This window comes from Hippocampus zosterae, chromosome 13 (assembly GCF_025434085.1).
Source record: "Hippocampus zosterae strain Florida chromosome 13, ASM2543408v3, whole genome shotgun sequence".
NCBI classification, from domain to species: domain Eukaryota; kingdom Metazoa; phylum Chordata; class Actinopteri; order Syngnathiformes; family Syngnathidae; genus Hippocampus; species Hippocampus zosterae.
Window position 1 is genome coordinate 17,706,990 of NC_067463.1, and position 17,482 is coordinate 17,724,471.

General features: G+C 43.8%; 1 protein-coding gene across 4 annotated transcripts; it reads left to right on the plus strand.

Moving 5' to 3' along the window:
• Positions 1–1,178: 1,178 nt before the first annotated feature.
• Positions 1,179–16,473, plus strand: LOC127612552 (uromodulin). Of its 4 annotated transcripts, none has more exons than XM_052083239.1 (13): positions 1,179–1,294; positions 1,378–1,463; positions 1,784–2,566; positions 2,709–3,176; positions 13,202–13,330; positions 13,409–13,738; positions 14,006–14,320; positions 14,411–14,619; positions 15,168–15,319; positions 15,539–15,781; positions 15,865–16,024; positions 16,135–16,210; positions 16,303–16,473. In XM_052083239.1, the coding sequence occupies exons 1-13, from the start codon at positions 1,194–1,196 to the stop codon at positions 16,338–16,340; spliced, it is 3,090 nt and encodes a 1,029-aa protein (XP_051939199.1). In that variant the 5' UTR covers positions 1,179–1,193; the 3' UTR covers positions 16,341–16,473. The 4 variants fall into 4 exon arrangements, with proteins under 4 accessions (XP_051939199.1, XP_051939200.1, XP_051939201.1 ...); XM_052083240.1 differs by having other exon boundaries at positions 13,235–13,330; XM_052083241.1 differs by lacking the exons at positions 13,202–13,330; positions 13,409–13,738; positions 14,006–14,320; ... (4 more) ...; positions 16,135–16,210; positions 16,303–16,473 and adding exons at positions 3,442–3,756; positions 3,847–4,055; positions 5,580–5,731; ... (2 more) ...; positions 6,757–6,832; positions 6,932–7,369.
• The last annotated feature ends 1,009 nt before the right edge of the window (positions 16,474–17,482 follow it).

Genomic DNA, 17,482 nt, shown 5'->3' on the forward strand with positions numbered 1-17,482 from the left:
TAAATTAATGAGCAAAACAGTTCTGGACATTGTTCGTGTTTTTTTAAGGCTGGGTTGGGGGGGGCTGCGCAAAAGCACAATGACCTTGTTTTGGCTGTGACCTATCACCACCGATAAGTGTTTGAGTGGGCGCATTTCCACAAAGCATCCTTAGAAATAAAGTTCTGACACCCGCCAATCAATGATTTGCCTTGTTGCACACTTTCGGTTTCAGTTTATGTTGACCCAATATACACTTACTGGAATGAAAAGTGCTCTTCGAATAAGTTACCAATTTACTTCAGATGAATTGCTCCTTTATGACACTTTATTGGAAGGAGTATAATGCTCTTGTTGATTAAAAATAAGGAATGGCGACTAGACCTACTCCCCCACCCCTCCTCTACCCCCACAAAAATACAGAACATCATTAGAATATGCCATATTTTCTGCCAATAGTATGTTTTCAAATGCAGCTGTTTCTGTTTGTCCAGTGCCTCTTAACCTTGTTTGAGGCACCAAACCCAACCAGTTCAACCCTTCATTAGTGAAAAATAAAACAAATATGATTTTTTGCAAATTTAAGATTTCCTTAAAAAGGGAAAAAAAGTCAATCAAATGTCAAGATATAAGTAGTTAAAAAAAAATTCATTGTATGCCAGAGGCTCCGTCGAACCACTGAGACTGTTTCACTGAACCCCTCGAGTGCCATCGAACCAAGGTTAAGGAATACTGTATTAGTCAATGAACATGACATGTAAATGGGAATGCTTCAATAGACCACATCAAGGGAATGAATGAATAGGCGTATTTTGGGTATACTGCACATTAATCTTCCTTTTTTTTTCTAATTAGGCTGTACTGGATATGAGCCGAATAAAAGCCCAGGCAAACATTTTTTTCAATGTTCTCAATGTGACAATTGAAGACTGATTTATTCAAAGGATTCTATTTGGTTACAAATAAATTATGATATGATCTATTCACTCCCATATCATTCCATTGGCATTTGCGTCACTACTTCTGAGAGAAAGGGAGCAACCTCATTTATCACCTTTTTTTTTTTTTTAATCGCACGCCTTACATTGAATTCCTGGTTCTTGGCTCTGGGCTTTGTGTTTCAGTTTTGTTTGATTGTATGTCATATTTACCAATTCCTCAGAATCAAGGTAGTCAAGCACTTATTTTTTGTGTCAGACAATTGATTGCTTTGTATGATCTTTCGACACCAAAAGCTGGTCGACAGTATAAATTCTGTCACACTCTCATCACCAGCAACATCATCAACAACTCAGAGGCTCTCTTCGTTTCGAAGGTAACTCAAAGACAACCCTTGATTTTTTGGAGAATAAAATGTACCTTTGAAATCTGTCTGAACTTGGGATCATTGCCTTTCAGCAAGTTCTGCGTGTGGATCAATATGAAGATGTTTGGAGGGGTGTTTTTGCCCCTAATCCTACTGCTCAACACCGGCGGGATTTCAGGTATGCCGTTTTTATAATCAAACCAAAACCTTCCTGTTGGTCTGTCCCTTTGTGGTAGGAGATGTTAAAATCCCATTTTGAATTTTTTTTTTTTTTTTGCAGTACACATTTACTGCGTGTATCCCATGCCAGTACGATTAAAAATGTCCACCCAAAAATATTGCATTCAGTTCTCAATACGAATTGATGAAGCAAAAGGCCAATTCTGATTATCGATATACTCTCAAGTATTTATGCTTCTGTCCGTATTCCGGACCACTTTTCCTCACTTATGTCATGAGTGCGCAGGAGAATTCCATTTTTCTTTTTCATCAACTTAGGGACAGTTGTTTCCAGCTGTGGTTCCTGCCACGAAGAAGCAACGTGTGAAGAGTCAGACGAAAGAGGCGACTCCATTACTAGCTTCTCCTGCGTGTGCAACGATGGCTTGGTCGGCGACGGTCTCACCTGTTACAATACGCTCGACTGTGCCGATGGCTCTTGTTGTAGTCAAGGTTACGAGTGGGCACCTGGCAGTGGCTGCGTGGACACGGACGAGTGTTCGCTCGCCGAATCACCTTGCACGGCACCGCTGATTTGCCAAAACACACCCGGCACTTATGAATGCCTCGAGCCTGCCGCACACTCCAGATGGGGCCCTTCCTCACAATCACTCCAGTTCCCTTGTGGAAACACAGTATGTCGAAATGGCATGGACTGTATTGGAAATAGATGTGCTGATCCCTGTCAGGACTACACTGCCTTGAACGACGAGTGGCGTTCGACACAGTTTAGATATAATAACTCCAACTTGGCAATATGTGACCGAAATATTGAGTGGCGAGGCTGGTATCGTCTGTTTCTGGGGCGCAACAATGCACGTATTCCCGAGAGATGTATAGATGAAAACATGTGTGGAACCCACGCACCGTTGTGGATAAGAGGACCTCATCCCACACAGTCTAATATGATCGCATCTCGTACTGTGTGTAACGCATGGGAGGGTGAATGCTGCCATTTTGCTTCACACAACATCCATGTCAAGCTTTGCTCTACGGCAGCGAGCAGCTACTACGTGTATAAACTTGTGAAGCCATCGACATGCCGTCTTGCTTATTGTGCAGGTATTTCTCTGTTTGAAATAATTTACACTCAAATATAGGCAGCATAAGATCCATCCATTAGCTAGATGATATAACAAAAATAAAATATTTCTCAGTCACTTGTTGTCAATGTTTGTGTGATGAAAAACGTTTTTTTTTTCAGAGGTGAACGGAATAGATTCTACACCAGCACCTGAAGTTAATCCAACCACTTTACCAAATGATGAAACGACAGACCTCCATCCCCTACAAACAACACCAGCAACACCAAGGACAACATCTCCTTTCCCAACAACACCAGCGGGACCATTCGATGAAGGGGAGGTCCGTCTGGCGAATGGTGGAAACAGCTCCTGCTCCGGCAGAGTGGAAATCTTCCAACGTGGGCAGTGGGGAACGGTGTGTGACGACATCTGGGACCTGAAGCATGCGCAAGTGGTGTGCAGGCAGTTGGGCTGTGGCAGGGCCCTGGCGGCCCTCCACAGGGCTCACTTTGGAGAGGGCAGAGGGCCCATTTGGCTGGACAACGTCAGATGCACCGGAAGTGAAGCAAAGCTGGGAGAGTGCAATCACCAAGGGATCGGGTCGCACAACTGTGGTCACCACGAGGATGCTGGAGTGGTTTGTGAAGGTACGAATTACAGCCAGAAATTATGATACGGCACTGAGGTTTTAAAAGAACACCAACGGCAGAGGAAAATCTTTGAGGTCGTTTCATTTGGCTCCACATATGGTTCAACAAGATGATATGGAAAAAAACATTCTTTTCATTTGGGTTAGTTTGTCATGAACCATACAGTAAACATTTGGACACTGACCCAAATATCTCCTTGTAAAAAACATCCCAAAAGATTTTTTCATCGCCGAGTGAGTCTTCTGTCTGTCTGTTGTGTTAGCTACTTCACCCGTGAGGCTGGTCAACTCTGACAACCGCTGCGCTGGAAGAGTTGAGGTCTACCATAATGGACAGTGGGGGACTGTGTGTGACGACTTTTGGGACCTCACCGACGCCAACGTGGTGTGTAGACAGTTGGACTGCGGCAGGGCTCGTTCAGCACCGTCCAATGCGGCTTTTGGACAAGGGAGTGGACCCATCTGGTTGGATGATGTTCGTTGTTTTGGAAATGAAACCTCAATAACAAGCTGCCGACATCTTGGATTTGGGAGACACAACTGTCGTCACAACGAGGACGCCGGAGTGGTTTGTCAAGGTAACTTGGTAAAGTTGGATTCAGTTTTGGTATAATTACTCTGAAACCATGACATTCATGAACCCATATATTTTTTTCTTTTTTTTTTAGCTGACCAACCTTCACTCAGACCTTCACACCTTATTTGTGGTCCTGACAAAATCCAAGTGGGCCTGAATTCGGTTAGCATAACAAGCGCTGGTTACAACCCACGTTCTGGCAACCTGGCAGTCCACAACTGTTCCTCGGTCAGAGTGCAGAGTGGCATCGTGTGGTACGAGGCCGACACGAAGGCACAGGCCTGCGGAAACACGCTGACGGTAAAAACAAAACCAAAAACACGACACCTTAGCACAACTGTACTTTCGACTCACGTTCATTTAAAAACAGCTTCTGTCCAAGTTTGCTCATCATGAATTTGATATCATGAATTCAACGATTCGAGAGTTTACTTCCTGCAACTTCACTCCGAGTAATGAGTGCTGTCCGCAATCAACGCAGTTTATTATGCCATTGGTATGGTGTCACAAATATTCTTCAATCTTGTTTGCAACCAATTGCTGATAATTTGGGTGAGTTTTATGGACTGCAGTATGCAATGCAAAAATATTGATTGTGATTCTTTGCATGCCGCTGATTGACAGTAACACAAAGCAAAGAAAAAAATGGGCCATGCAACCGCATGTACCTCAACCCCTCATAGGTTAGTTAGGTCAGGGGTAGGCAAACTTTTTGGCTCGGGGGCCACATTGATTTCTAAAATTTAACAGGTGGGCCGGGTCAGCACAAGATACAGTACATATAAAAAAACTGCATATGTTGACAGTCCATACCAAACATCAACAGATCAAAAGCATAACATATTTTTTTAAATGGCAACAATGACACAACTATGGTATATAGCAGGGGTGGGCAATTATTTTCCCGGGGGGGGCCAAATGAGAAGCAGAAAATATTGTGGAGGCCCGGGCCAAAAGTTAGAAATTGAAATAGAAAATAAAGAAGATAGCACAATGTCTTTGTATACCAGTAATAATGTAACATTCTCCTCCACCATCACACTCAGCACCAGTTCTCCTCAAGGATGTGTACTGAGCCCCCTGTTGTTCACGCTCTACACATTTGACTGCTCTCCGACTCTTATTAGCGGTCCAGTTTGCGGAAAGTTTTTAACATGATAACAATGAACCATTCTAGGAAATGTTCATTTACTCGAGCCACAAACAATTCACTCTGAGCATGGAAATTGCCAGAATCGGACTGAGTAAGAATCGCTTCCTTGTTTTTGAAAGATTTGAGTCTTTCCGACTCCAGGCGTCTCCTGAATGTTTCGTACTTTGTTACCCGCTTCGTTTAATCAGATACATATCACTTTCCCTTCCATGGTCATAACTCTCTCCCTCTTTCTTCGTCTTCCCCTCCCTCCCTGTGCTCTGCAACTTGAAGTAACTGCGCCACCTGGTGTTGAAATACCCGTCATTACAAGTCCAAACGAAATGAATGCAATCAAACCTTTATTGTGTACCAATCTTCGGCGGGCCGGATTAAAAATACCAACGGGCCGGATCCGGCCCGCGGGCCGTAGTTTGCCCACCCACGAGTTAGGTAACTTGTACTTCGTCAATACCAATGTTCCTTTGTACCAGCTCAACAAAGAAAAAAAATCTTTAGCATCGATGGTTACACTCATCTGGACTAACGATCAAAAAAACCCCAAATAATCAACATCATCTGGAACACCACAAAAACCCACCCAAACATGCTACATTTGCATTGCATTCAAGATCAAATCAGACCACAGTGGCAGCAGTTCAACAGAAAGTGCCGTTTGATCTGTCTTGCAGACCAACCGGACACACGCCATCTACTCCAACAGTCTATTCATCTACCCATTGAACAACGCATCCTTCTCCATTCCTCTGAAACTTCCTTTCTCGTGTGCCTATCCCCTGGACACAGACAGCCGGCTGAATGTCGCCGTCAGGCCCTACCTGGAGTGAGTCGTTGTTTCGTGAATGGGACTCCAATTGCCGTCATAAGTAATTGATGTAATGTTTATCGGGAAAGTATTGCACGGTTGTTGAACAGTTTGGCCAGTCAGGGTCAATGGGAAATGTACGGTAAATTGAACTGCATTTGTATCATGGGGCTTTGTTTCAAAGTGAATTGTTGATTTGTCATTATTTGAACCCTTTCATGCACCCTGTAACCTGATAACATGATACGCTGTCCACTGCAGTAACCGCTATCCCTGAAAGGCTTAAATGACATGATAATTAACATCTGCAGGGATGTTAACTATCATTGACAGTTAACATCCCTGCGACCGAAATGCAAAGTTTTTAAATTACACGTTCTCATTTCAATTCCGACGATGAGAAACTATGACTGAGAATGACGACCTGCTTTTTCTCGACAGTCTGGAAGGTGCTCTTGTTGGCTCGGGTGACAAAGCCAGAGCCTCCATGGTCCTGTTCCGCAACTCCAATTACACAGGGGCTTATCCAGCGGGTGCAGTTTCCCTTCCAGTGGGCTCACCATTGTATGTGGGGGTCTCGGTGGACAAAAGAGATCCCAGCTTGGCACTTGTTTTGGAGGATTGCTTCGCTTCTCACTCCCCAAACCCTGCAAACCCTGAGCGATACTCTCTCATCCAAAATAAGTATGCATCTGCTCAGTTGCGATGACTATCGATTCGTGACTACAAAAGGATGATAACCAATGATGTCCCCTCGGCTCTTTTAGATGTCCCGTTGACCGCCAACAAGTGTCGGTGGTCGAGAGTGGCTCATCGCTTCGGGCTCGTTTCGCTGCGCTCTTCTTCCTGCTTCAGGGAGAATACCGTGATGTTTACCTCCACTGCAGCCTCAGCCTGTGTGACCGCAGGAGGCACTCTTGCATTCCGGTCAGTAATATACTCGATTCTGTTTGATTCACAGCAAGGCAACTACTTGTCCCATGTTTATTACCCACTTGGTTATAACGTTTTCCTTTTGCTTTTCATGTGCTCCCACCACTTAGCCTTGCGCAAGGAGAGCACACCGCTCTGTCTCAGACTCTGTCCCAACGAAGCCACTCACCATTGGCCCAATCACTTGTAAGCATACTCATTCGGCTACCAGGCTATACAGTGTGTTGACAAAATAGAAATAATTGCAAAGGCCTTTTCGCCTTCTTTCCTCTTGTTTATCTTCAGGGAATAAATCATCTGAGTGACATCCACTAAAAAAGAATGACCTGGTTTGGAGGTGGGGTACGCCCTCGACCATTCAGCAGTCAAACACAGGCAACAAATAGACAAACAATCATTAGACTTTCATTCAAATCTATGAGTAATTCATTAACCAAAGAAATTTTTTGAGACGTGGCGTTGGGGGCAGATGTGACTGGAGAATCCGGAGAAGATCCACTCGAGCATGAGGAGGAAGTGCAAGCTCCACACAGAGATGTTTCAACATGGATTGGATTCGGACCTCCTGAATGTGAGACAGAAGGGTTCAGCACAAATCTCACCGTGCAGGACAGCATGATTATTTCTCATACAATCCCTTTGCTCTTTGAAAGTGACAATCTCTGACTGATAATAATCAACAAATCATCTTCAAATTAAAGGATACAAGCATTTTGAAAAGAATGTCTTGTGGTCTTCATTGCAATGAAAAGGGGTGTTTGAAGTCTGTTACTTTACAAAAGAAATGCTAAATGATTTCTTGGATGTGATAATATTGCCACTGCCAAAAGTGGAAAAGAATAAATGTTGATACTCCCCTTATTCGCCTGTTGCCAGATAAATTAGGCCGGGGGTTAAAGCAGATCATGAACTTAACAAATAAATAAATATAACAGATAATCAATCAACACACAGTTATCCATCTATTTTCCGATCCACTTGATCCTCACATGGGTCGCGGGGGTGCTGAAGCCTATCCCAGCCGTCTTCAGGCATTAGACGGGGGGACACCCTGAACCGGTTGCCAGCCAATCACAGGGCACACAGAGACAAACAACCATCTATACTCACACTCACACCTAGGGACAATTTAGAGTGTTCAATCAGCCTGCCAAGCATGTTTTTGGAGTGTGGGAGGAAACTGGAGTACCCGGAGAAAATCCACGCAGGCACGGGGAGAACATGCAAACTCCACACAGGGAGACTGGAGCTCGAACCCTGCACCCCTGCACTGTGAGGTCGACGCTGTAACCACTGGTCCACCGGCCCGCCCTATGAACAGTTATGTGTTAATTAGTACCTTATTTGGTCATTTGATCAACAGTGGCCATGTTCTGTCCAATTCCTGATCGCATCATTAGTAACTGCGCTTCACTCACAAGGTTCCTCCTCCTTCTCCTCCTCTTCCTCCTGGGCAATCGGCCCCCATCAGGTCCCACACCTGGTATGACCTTCGCTGGCGCCTCGCGAGGTTCACACCCAGTGTGGGCCCTGGAAGGGCCCTCGCCTGATTATTGTTTAAGGAGGGTTGTGGGGTGGCGCTGGGCGCCTCACCTTCCGGTGAAACCCCACCTCCTTCCCCGCCGGCTGGTGGGCATTTTGCCGCGTCTGGTGCCCAAGAGCGCCGGCCTTCACCCCTCGCGCCGCTCACAGGCATCTCACCACGCGAGGACTCGCAAGGTTAATGTGTGTCTGAATCATCATCATCATCATCACCAGTCCAGGTTCTCTTTGGGGCCTTTTGGTGCCACGCCAACATCTATAGGGTCAACAGTTTAAAACTTTTTCTGACATACACCTGTACACTTGACCTGTGATGCTTTTGCCAGCTGGGCACTAATTGCTAGCAGCTAGTGGCTAATTGCTGGTTGTAAACGGTGGACACTTGTGCCGTATCATACAATGACGGTGTAGTCACAAAGCAGTTAATAAGACTCTAAATTAGTGATTGAATATGATTTCGGATTGTTGTGTAGATTTCGGTCGCAACTATGTAATGTAAAACTGTGACAAGGCAAGCCGAAATGTCGAAACGATGAGTCAAGCGCGCCACCACGTCAGTCAACTTCACAATAAAAGCTTACTAAGTCTATTGCATTGGCATACATGTATTATTTGCTTAGCTTATATTCATTCATTCATTCATCTTCCGTACCGCTTGATCCTCACTAGGGTAGCGGGGGGTGCTGGAGCCTATCCCAGTTGTCTCCGGGCAGTAGGCGGGGGACACCCTGAATCGGTTGCCAGCCAATCGCAGGGCACACATAGACGAACAACCATCCACGCTCACACTCACACCTAGGGACAATTCAGAGTGTTCAATCAGCCTGCCATGCATATTTTTGGAATGTGGGAGGAAACCGGAGCACCCGGAGAAAACCCACGCAGGCCCGGGGAGAACATGCAAACTCCACACAGGGAGGCCGGAGCTGGAATCGAACCCGGTACCTCTGCACTGTGAAGCCGACGTGCTAACCCCTGGACTACCGGGCCACCCGAGCTTCTATTCTCTAAATTTAATTTAATTGAATTGTATTTTTTGAGGTACTGAATTTAATGAAGGAGTCGTATCAGTTTCACAAAAGACGAGAGAAATAGAACAAGGGAGGGTGCTTGTCATGATTCTGTTTGTGACCAACAGGTGGCACTGTAGGGCTACCCCTGCAGCTGCACACCTGTTGGTCGTTATGTAATTAGTCGTATAAAAGGACTCCCGCCCGCCCACTCATGGTCAGGTCATTGTTTGCTTCTGTCATGTTAGTTGGTGTCACGGTTTCTGTTGGTTTGTGTTTATCACTTTGTTTTTTGCTTATGCCATTGTTTGTTTGCTACTTTGGATTTGTTATGTTTTCCAGACTTTGTGTGTTCTGGAATTCGTTTCCTTAGTATTTTAATGCAATTTGTCAAGTTTAAAAGAAGGAGGGCTCCTCCCTCCTTCCTGCTTTTTGGGGTCCACCACCACCACCATGCAACGCGACAGTGCTGTTGACGCATATGAAGTCCTGGTCCGTTAAAGGCTAAAATTGAGAAGTGCTGGTCCTCCATAGAGCTGCATACCGGTCCACTTAAAGCACTGCAAATTGCCATGTCTCAACTGCACTGAACTCAGTTCTGTATTTTGTTCTTTCAAAACAGGCTAGCAAAACAAGCTATTTTTAAATTTGTATTTTTTATTTTTGTCCTAACACTGGGTCTTAAATATTTGGACATTTCCGAAAGAGGAGCGTGTGCAAAATTCTGGATGGAGAAGTGGCATTTTCCATATCACAACGAACCGGGGCTCCTCCCGACCTGGCTGATCGCCCTCCTCGGTTGATGCTGTCTGGGTGTGGTATTTGAACATGCTTTCAGCATTTATCCACAAACACACACCATGTATTTAGAAACAAATCTTGTAATTCCCTTGACATGGTCTTTCATACTACGATAAGGATGGTCAGATTCCTCAGGAAATTAACCCTCCTTATAACCCTTCTGTCCAGTGATTTGTCACCATGTGCAGTCACGTCTTTTTGACATCCTCACCCGATGAGGTGGTCCTAATTACATAACTGCACCGAAATTACAATAAGTACTTGCTTGCTTTACAACATAATTTCAGGAATATGTAAGTGCAGTTTACTGGCATAAAGAAAATGCCCGTATTGGGTAAGCACTCTGGGTAGAACAAAGCAACAAGTTAATCGTTTACTTCAGTTACGCTGGATAAAACATTTTCAGAGGGTGTACCGTATGTCCTGATATGAAATTAATTATTTCGACAAACTATTGCATAACCGCACTACAGAATACAAAAAGTAAAAGCATTTGGTTTTTTATCATGCATGGGTGAGAAACTCTTTCATGAACATAAATGAATCTGTATTTGTTATGGTTAAATATCGCCTTCCTTAAAGAATATGTATTTTTTCAATTTTTTTCACAAAACACACAAACTAAAGACTGATTATCTTATTTTTTTCAGATTGTCATTTCAGGGGTAGAATTGAATGGTCTGTTTATGTAGCCAGTTTCGAAGAGATGGCCAGCATCCTCAGGAGATTTTTCTGGGCAAAATATGACTAGGCCATTATTTTAAGCGGGTGACAACATGAACTGTTCAGTCAAAATAAACACAATAAATAAATAGATGAAAAAAATAAAAATGGAAAAAAAATTAAGTTGGTAACCTTTCAAAAAAATGATGTCCAGTACTGTATAAGGAAATAAGACTCACAACATATTTTTGTTGAAATTGTATCTAAGTTTATATTGTATGAATAATATTATACAGTATATCTAATATTTAAAAAATTAATGATACATCATCTTGGACATACGGCATAAAAGAGGTTTTATACACATACTGTATATTGGCATGTTGCATAATATACTTTGTTATATGTCTAACACTAACGGGGGGAATGTACAAACTACATTTGTCATCCTCTGTTGTCTTTTCCTCCTGATATTGACTGACGCCCATAAGGTTTATTGACTCTGGGTTTTTCCTATTTGAGGGCTATTTTGTGGATGTAGTTTTGATTAATATGTAACATTTCAATTGAATTCCTTATCAGTATGAATTGTCAATGAACCATTTGTGTTTGACAAATGACTGTTTTGTATGACGTCTGTCATTATGTCGAGAAATTCTGGGCTATAAATTCCCTCTCTCTTTCCTCACTTTGAACCATCACCACCAGCTCCTGAACAGCTTGTCAAGGTAACAAGGTAAGAAAAGCAATTTGCTTTTCATGCATAATAGCAAGACTTCATGATTGCCTGTTATTCACATCTCGTCAAGCATTTTTTTAAAAATGTATGAATTTCATGGTTTTTCTTCTCACATGGCCAGTATGGGGATGCCAAGAAGAGTATTACTCTTTCTGATTTTGCAGCTCATTACAAGAGGTTCAGGTAAAGTGTTAATATTATTTTTATATTATTTGGTTTGATGTCCTCTCACAATCAGTGACAGAAAAATAGAAGTAATTCAAAGAAAATCAACCAATTACAGTATACAAACGACAATAAATGCATTCTTTCAGGAAGCTTGGGCACTGTCATTGTCATACCCACTTTAAATACCGCACGGGTTAAGACAAAGGTTACCATAGTTTTTTTTTGTGGTTGTTTTTTTTAATGTACTGTATGAGCAAATAACTGGCGTCAGTCGTAAAGTTTAAAACGATGCAAAATTCAAGCTTTGAACTTTTCCTGAGTCGTTGATGGTTTAGTTGTACACTCGACTGACTTGAGAGCAGGCAGAGTGGGATTGGTTCCCACTCATTGACAGTGTGGATGTGGATGTGAATTGTTTTTCATCTCTGTACGTGCCCAGTGGCTGACTGGTGACCAGTTTGAGGTGTAGTCTGCCTTTTGCTCGAAGTTAGCTGGGATAGGCTCCAGCATCCCCCGTGACCCTCTTCGGGATAAGCGGGATTGAAAATGGATGGATGAACTTTGCCTTCGGCTATGTCTCACCTTGGTACTTTTGTTCCACATTTACCATTCAAATATGGTCCAATCCCAAATTCTTTGACTGCAAAAATGTTCAGAGTTCCAAGACTGGCCGAACTCCAAACTACCCGAGATGCAGTTCACACATTCATCATACCCTGAGACTGTAGTTCAAACCAAGATGTTAAAGTGAGATGTCTTTTTACGGATTCTTGTGGAAATTGTCATTAAATATGAATTATTCTTTTTAGATGCAGTTGTTTCCATCTGCGAATTGTGCCATGAAGAAGCGATGTGCCAAGAGTCAGACTTTACTGGCTTGTCCTGCGTGTGCAACGATGGCTTTGTCGGCGACGGTCTCACCTGTTACAATACGCTCGACTGTGCCGATGGCTCTTGTTGTAGTCAGGGTTACGAGTGGGCACCTGGCAGTGGCTGCGTGGACACGGACGAGTGTTCGCTCGCCGAATCACCTTGCACGGCACCGCTGATTTGCCAAAACACACCCGGCACTTATGAATGCCTCGAGCCTGCCGCACTCTCCAGATCGGGCCCTTCCTCACAATCAGTCCGGTTCACTTGTGGAAACACAGTGTGTCCAACAGGCATGGACTGCATTGGAAATAACGGGACAAGATGTGCTGACCCCTGCGAGGTGTACACTGTCCTGGACGATGATTGGCGTTCGACACAACATGGAATGACCCAACCTACAAAGTGTGACAGAAATGTTGAGTTTCATGGCTGGTATCGCTTATTTCTTGGACAAGACAGTGCACATATTCCTGAGGGGTGTGTCCATGGATTTAAGTGTGGAACCCATATCACCATGTCACTGAGAGAACCTCATCCCACACAGTCTGATGTAATTGTATCTCGTGCTGTGTGTAATACCTGGAGTGAAGACTGCTGCCGTTTTGACTCCAACCGCATCCATGTCAAGCTTTGCGCTGCAGCAGCTTCCAGCTACTACGTCTACAAACTTGTGAAGCCGCCCGTGTGTCATTGGGCATACTGCGCAGGTACAAAGATGATCAACTTTTAACGGTCCGCCGGCGTAAAATCTTTGTGGAGTCATTCAGTCTAACAGAAGTCTCTTGTTCTCAGCGGTGAATGAAACAAGTTATTTTACGACAGCAGAACCTGATGGTTCTGGAATGGAGCCAACAACAATCACCTTTGAAACAACGACCCGTGTCATGGGTAGAACGACAGAGGGTCACAGTAGCGGTAATTCAACACGAACAACTAGGACAACATCTCGTTTCCCAACAACACCAGCGGGACCATTCGATGAGGGGGAGGTCCGTCTGGCGAATGGTGGAAACGGCTCCTGCTCCGGCAGAGTGGAAATCTTCCAACGCGGGCAGTGGGGAACGGTGTGTGACGACATCTGGGACCTGAAGCATGCGCAAGTGGTGTGCAGGCAGTTGGGCTGCGGCAGGGCCCTGGCGGCCCTCCGCATGGCTCACTTTGGAGAGGGCAGAGGGCCCATTTGGCTGGACAACGTCAGATGCACCGGAAGTGAAGCAGAGCTGGGAGAATGCAATCACCAAGGGATCGGGTCGCACAACTGTGGTCACCACGAGGATGCTGGAGTGGTTTGTGAAGGTACGAATTACAGCCAGAAATTATGATACGGCACTGAGGTTTTAAAAGAACACCAACGCCAGAGGAAAATCTTTGAGGTCGTTTCATTTGGCTCCACTTGTGGTTCACCAAGATGATATGGAAAAAAAAACATTGTTTTCATTTGGGTTAGTTTGTCATGAACCATACAGTAAACATTTGGACACTGACCCAAATTTCTCCTTGTAAAAAACATCCCAAAAGGTTTTTTCATCGCCGAGTGAGTCTTCCGTCTGTCTGTTGTGTTAGCTGCTTCACCCGTGAGGCTGGTCAACTCTGACAACCGCTGCTCTGGAAGAGTTGAGGTCTACCATAACGGACAGTGGGGGACTGTGTGTGACGACTTTTGGGACCTCACCGACGCCAACGTGGTGTGTAGACAGTTGGACTGCGGCAGGGCTCGTTCAGCACCGTCCAATGCGGCTTTTGGACAAGGGAGTGGACCCATCTGGTTGGATGATGTTCGTTGTTTTGGAAATGAAACCTCAATAACAAGCTGCCGACATCTTGGATTTGGGAGACACAACTGTCGTCACAATGAGGATGCCGGAGTGGTTTGTCAAGGTAACTTGGTAAAGTTGGATTCAGTTTTGGCATAATTACTCTGAAACCATGACATTTATGAACCCATATATTTTTTTCTTTTTTTTTTAGCTGACCAACCTTCACTCAGACCTTCACACCTTATTTGTGGTCCTGACAAAATCCAAGTGGGCCTGAATTCGGTTAGCATAACAAGCGCTGGTTACAACCCACGTTCTGGCAACCTGGCAGTCCACAACTGTTCCTCGGTCAGAGTGCAGAGTGGCATCGTGTGGTACGAGGCCGACACGAAGGCACAGGCCTGCGGAAACACGCTGACGGTAAAAACAAAACCAAAAACACGACACCTTAGCACATCTATCTGGTGGGTCTCTTGTTGTGCTGTCTTTTGTGATGCTCAGGACTTTGAGGATCTTGTTTGTATTGCAAAATATTCAGTGAATGAAATGATATGAGTACATGAACAGAAGGACTTCAAGGTCATGGTCCTAGACTTGGTTTCAAACATCCAGTCAACTACCGAATACTCACGGGTCGGCACATGTGAATTCACCTGGTGGCAGATGTTATTTTTGTCAATCTTTTTTTTTGGCAATATTTTTTGAGGGTAGCAATCTTTGTGTTTTTTGTGGGGCAGGGGGGATATCCCTGCTTATTCAAGAATTTTGGGGGATATATTTATTTTTTCATACGTGCATAATGACTGATGATAATTGTCTCTCGTTAGTGCCATACAAATGCTAATGTTCAAGAAGTACCACAAAAGTACTTAGCCAGACTGAAGGCCATTTTTTTCTTGAACTCTATCACCAATAACAAGGCTGTGATTGAATGAAATAATAATATCTCATGTTCATCTGTCTTGCAGACCAACCGGACACACGCCATCTACTCCAACAGTCTATTCATCTACCCATTGAACAACGCATCCTTCTCCCTTCCTCTGAAACTTCCTTTCTCGTGTGCCTATCCCCTGGACACAGACAGCAGGCTGAATGTCGCCGTCAGGCCCTACCTGGAGTGAGTCGTTATATAACTACTAGGGCGAACTTTGCCGTGAATTAATTGATTCAGCTCTCGTTTAGGAAACTGTGATTTTATAAGAAACGGTGTTGCAGGTGTACAGTCATTGCATGTCTAGTCAGCAATAATAAGTCTCATAAACGATGTTAAGGGCTGTCGAATAATCGCGAAGAGAGACACTTATCTTGATTGATGATATGTACTCTTTCTCGACAGTCTGGAAGGTGCTCTTGTTGGCTCGGGTGACAAAGCCAGAGCCTCCATGGTCCTGTTCCGCAACTCCAATTACACAGAGCCTTATGCAGCGGGTGCAGTTTCCCTTCCAGTGGGCTCACCATTGTATGTGGGGGTCTCGGTGGACAAAAGAGATCCCAGCTTGGCACTTGTTTTGGAGGATTGCTTCGCTTCTCATTCCCCAAACCCTGCAAACCCTGAGCGATACTCTCTCATCCAAAATAAGTATGCATCTGCTCAGTTGCGATGACTATCGATTCGTGACTACAAAAGGATGATAACCAATGATGTCCCCTCGGCTGTTTTAGATGTCCCGCTGACCGCCAACAAGTGTCGGTGGTCGAGAGTGGCTCATCGCTTCGGGCTCGTTTCGCTGCGCTCTTCTTCCTGCTTCAGGGAGAATACCGAGATGTTTACCTCCACTGCAGCCTCAGCCTGTGTGACCTCAGGAGGCACTCTTGCATTCCGGTAAGTATTTTTTTTTCTATTCCGTTTGATTCACAGCATGGCAACGACTTGTCCATTGTTTAATTACTACTTAATTCTGTTTATGCTGTTACTTTTTACACACTTTGTAGCCTTGCACAAGGAGGGTACGACGTTCTGTCTCAGACTCTGCTCCTCTGATGCCACTCACCATTGGCCCAATCAGTTGTAAGCATACCCACTCAGATATCAGGCAAAATGTTGACAAGTTGGAATAGTCAACCAAAGATATTCGCTTCCTCTTTCTTTTTTATCTTCAGGGGAGAAATCATCCGAGCAACATCCGGTCAACGAATAAAACAGTTTGACTGTTCAGTTAATATTCAGAAACCACGATAGCAAAAATGGTGAAATCTCCTGCATATAAATTACAATACGTTGTATCATCTTGTCAATTCAAATAATTATAATAAAAAGCAAACATGAAATAAGTCTGCCTGTTTTCATTTTATTTCCATTTATAAAAACAAACATTTTGAATATCCAACTCGGGGGAGGGTGGGGAAACACCACTATAGCAGCAGCTTTTTATTTGATAGTAGTAGTAGCACATTAGTTTTTTAGTCAGATGTACAGGGTCAGTCAAAATGATCTGACACATTTGTAGGTTAAATAAAAGGCAAATAAAGTAAGGAAACAAAAAGGTGCTCTTATTTTCGAAGAGTACAAATAATGCCATTCTGTTTCATTCTGTTTTCAAAATTAAATCAGTCAAATGGGGTCGATTATTGTCCACACACTGTTGAAGGCGTTCACGAAAGTTTTCCATCACATATTCATTTTTGGTCTGAGAAAAGTCTCCAGCATCTCACAATATTGATCAGAGTTCACAGTCACTGTCATGTTATCAGCTTTGAAGAAGTATACACATAGTATACATAGGAAGAAAGGCAAAATGATGAAGCGGTGGAAGGAGTCTCAAGTAATGTGGATATCACAGTTTGGGCAAAAAATGACTTGGCAATTATGCTATGTTGCTAACGATATGGAGTATTTGTCAAGTGCAAGATTAAAAACGAGGCTACTATAGTTTAATGAAGTAAACTACAATTATCAAACAACCTTCTTCTGGAAGGCTGGACAGAAATCCAGGAATGTCATTTAAAATGAACCCCAAAAGCTCATGTCTGATATTCATTGACGAAGGTGAAAAGAAGCACATTTTGGCATCATTATAATTAGGTTTAGTCAGTTTTATCAACATAAGCTGGTAAGTTTAAGTTATTTTTGTTTTTTGAAAGCATTTTCATTTTTATTGTTTTCTTTTTTCTTGTAAGTGCTGGGGGTGGGTCCTTCTTGGTCGTTCTTGCTTGGGGCCCCCTGAGGTCTGGAAACGCCCCTGCCTGTACTCACGTAAATAAATAAATTTCCTTTCACACACGCCCCCCACAAATAAATATACTTACTGAAGTTTGCAACTTCGGCATCTCATAGTTGGCG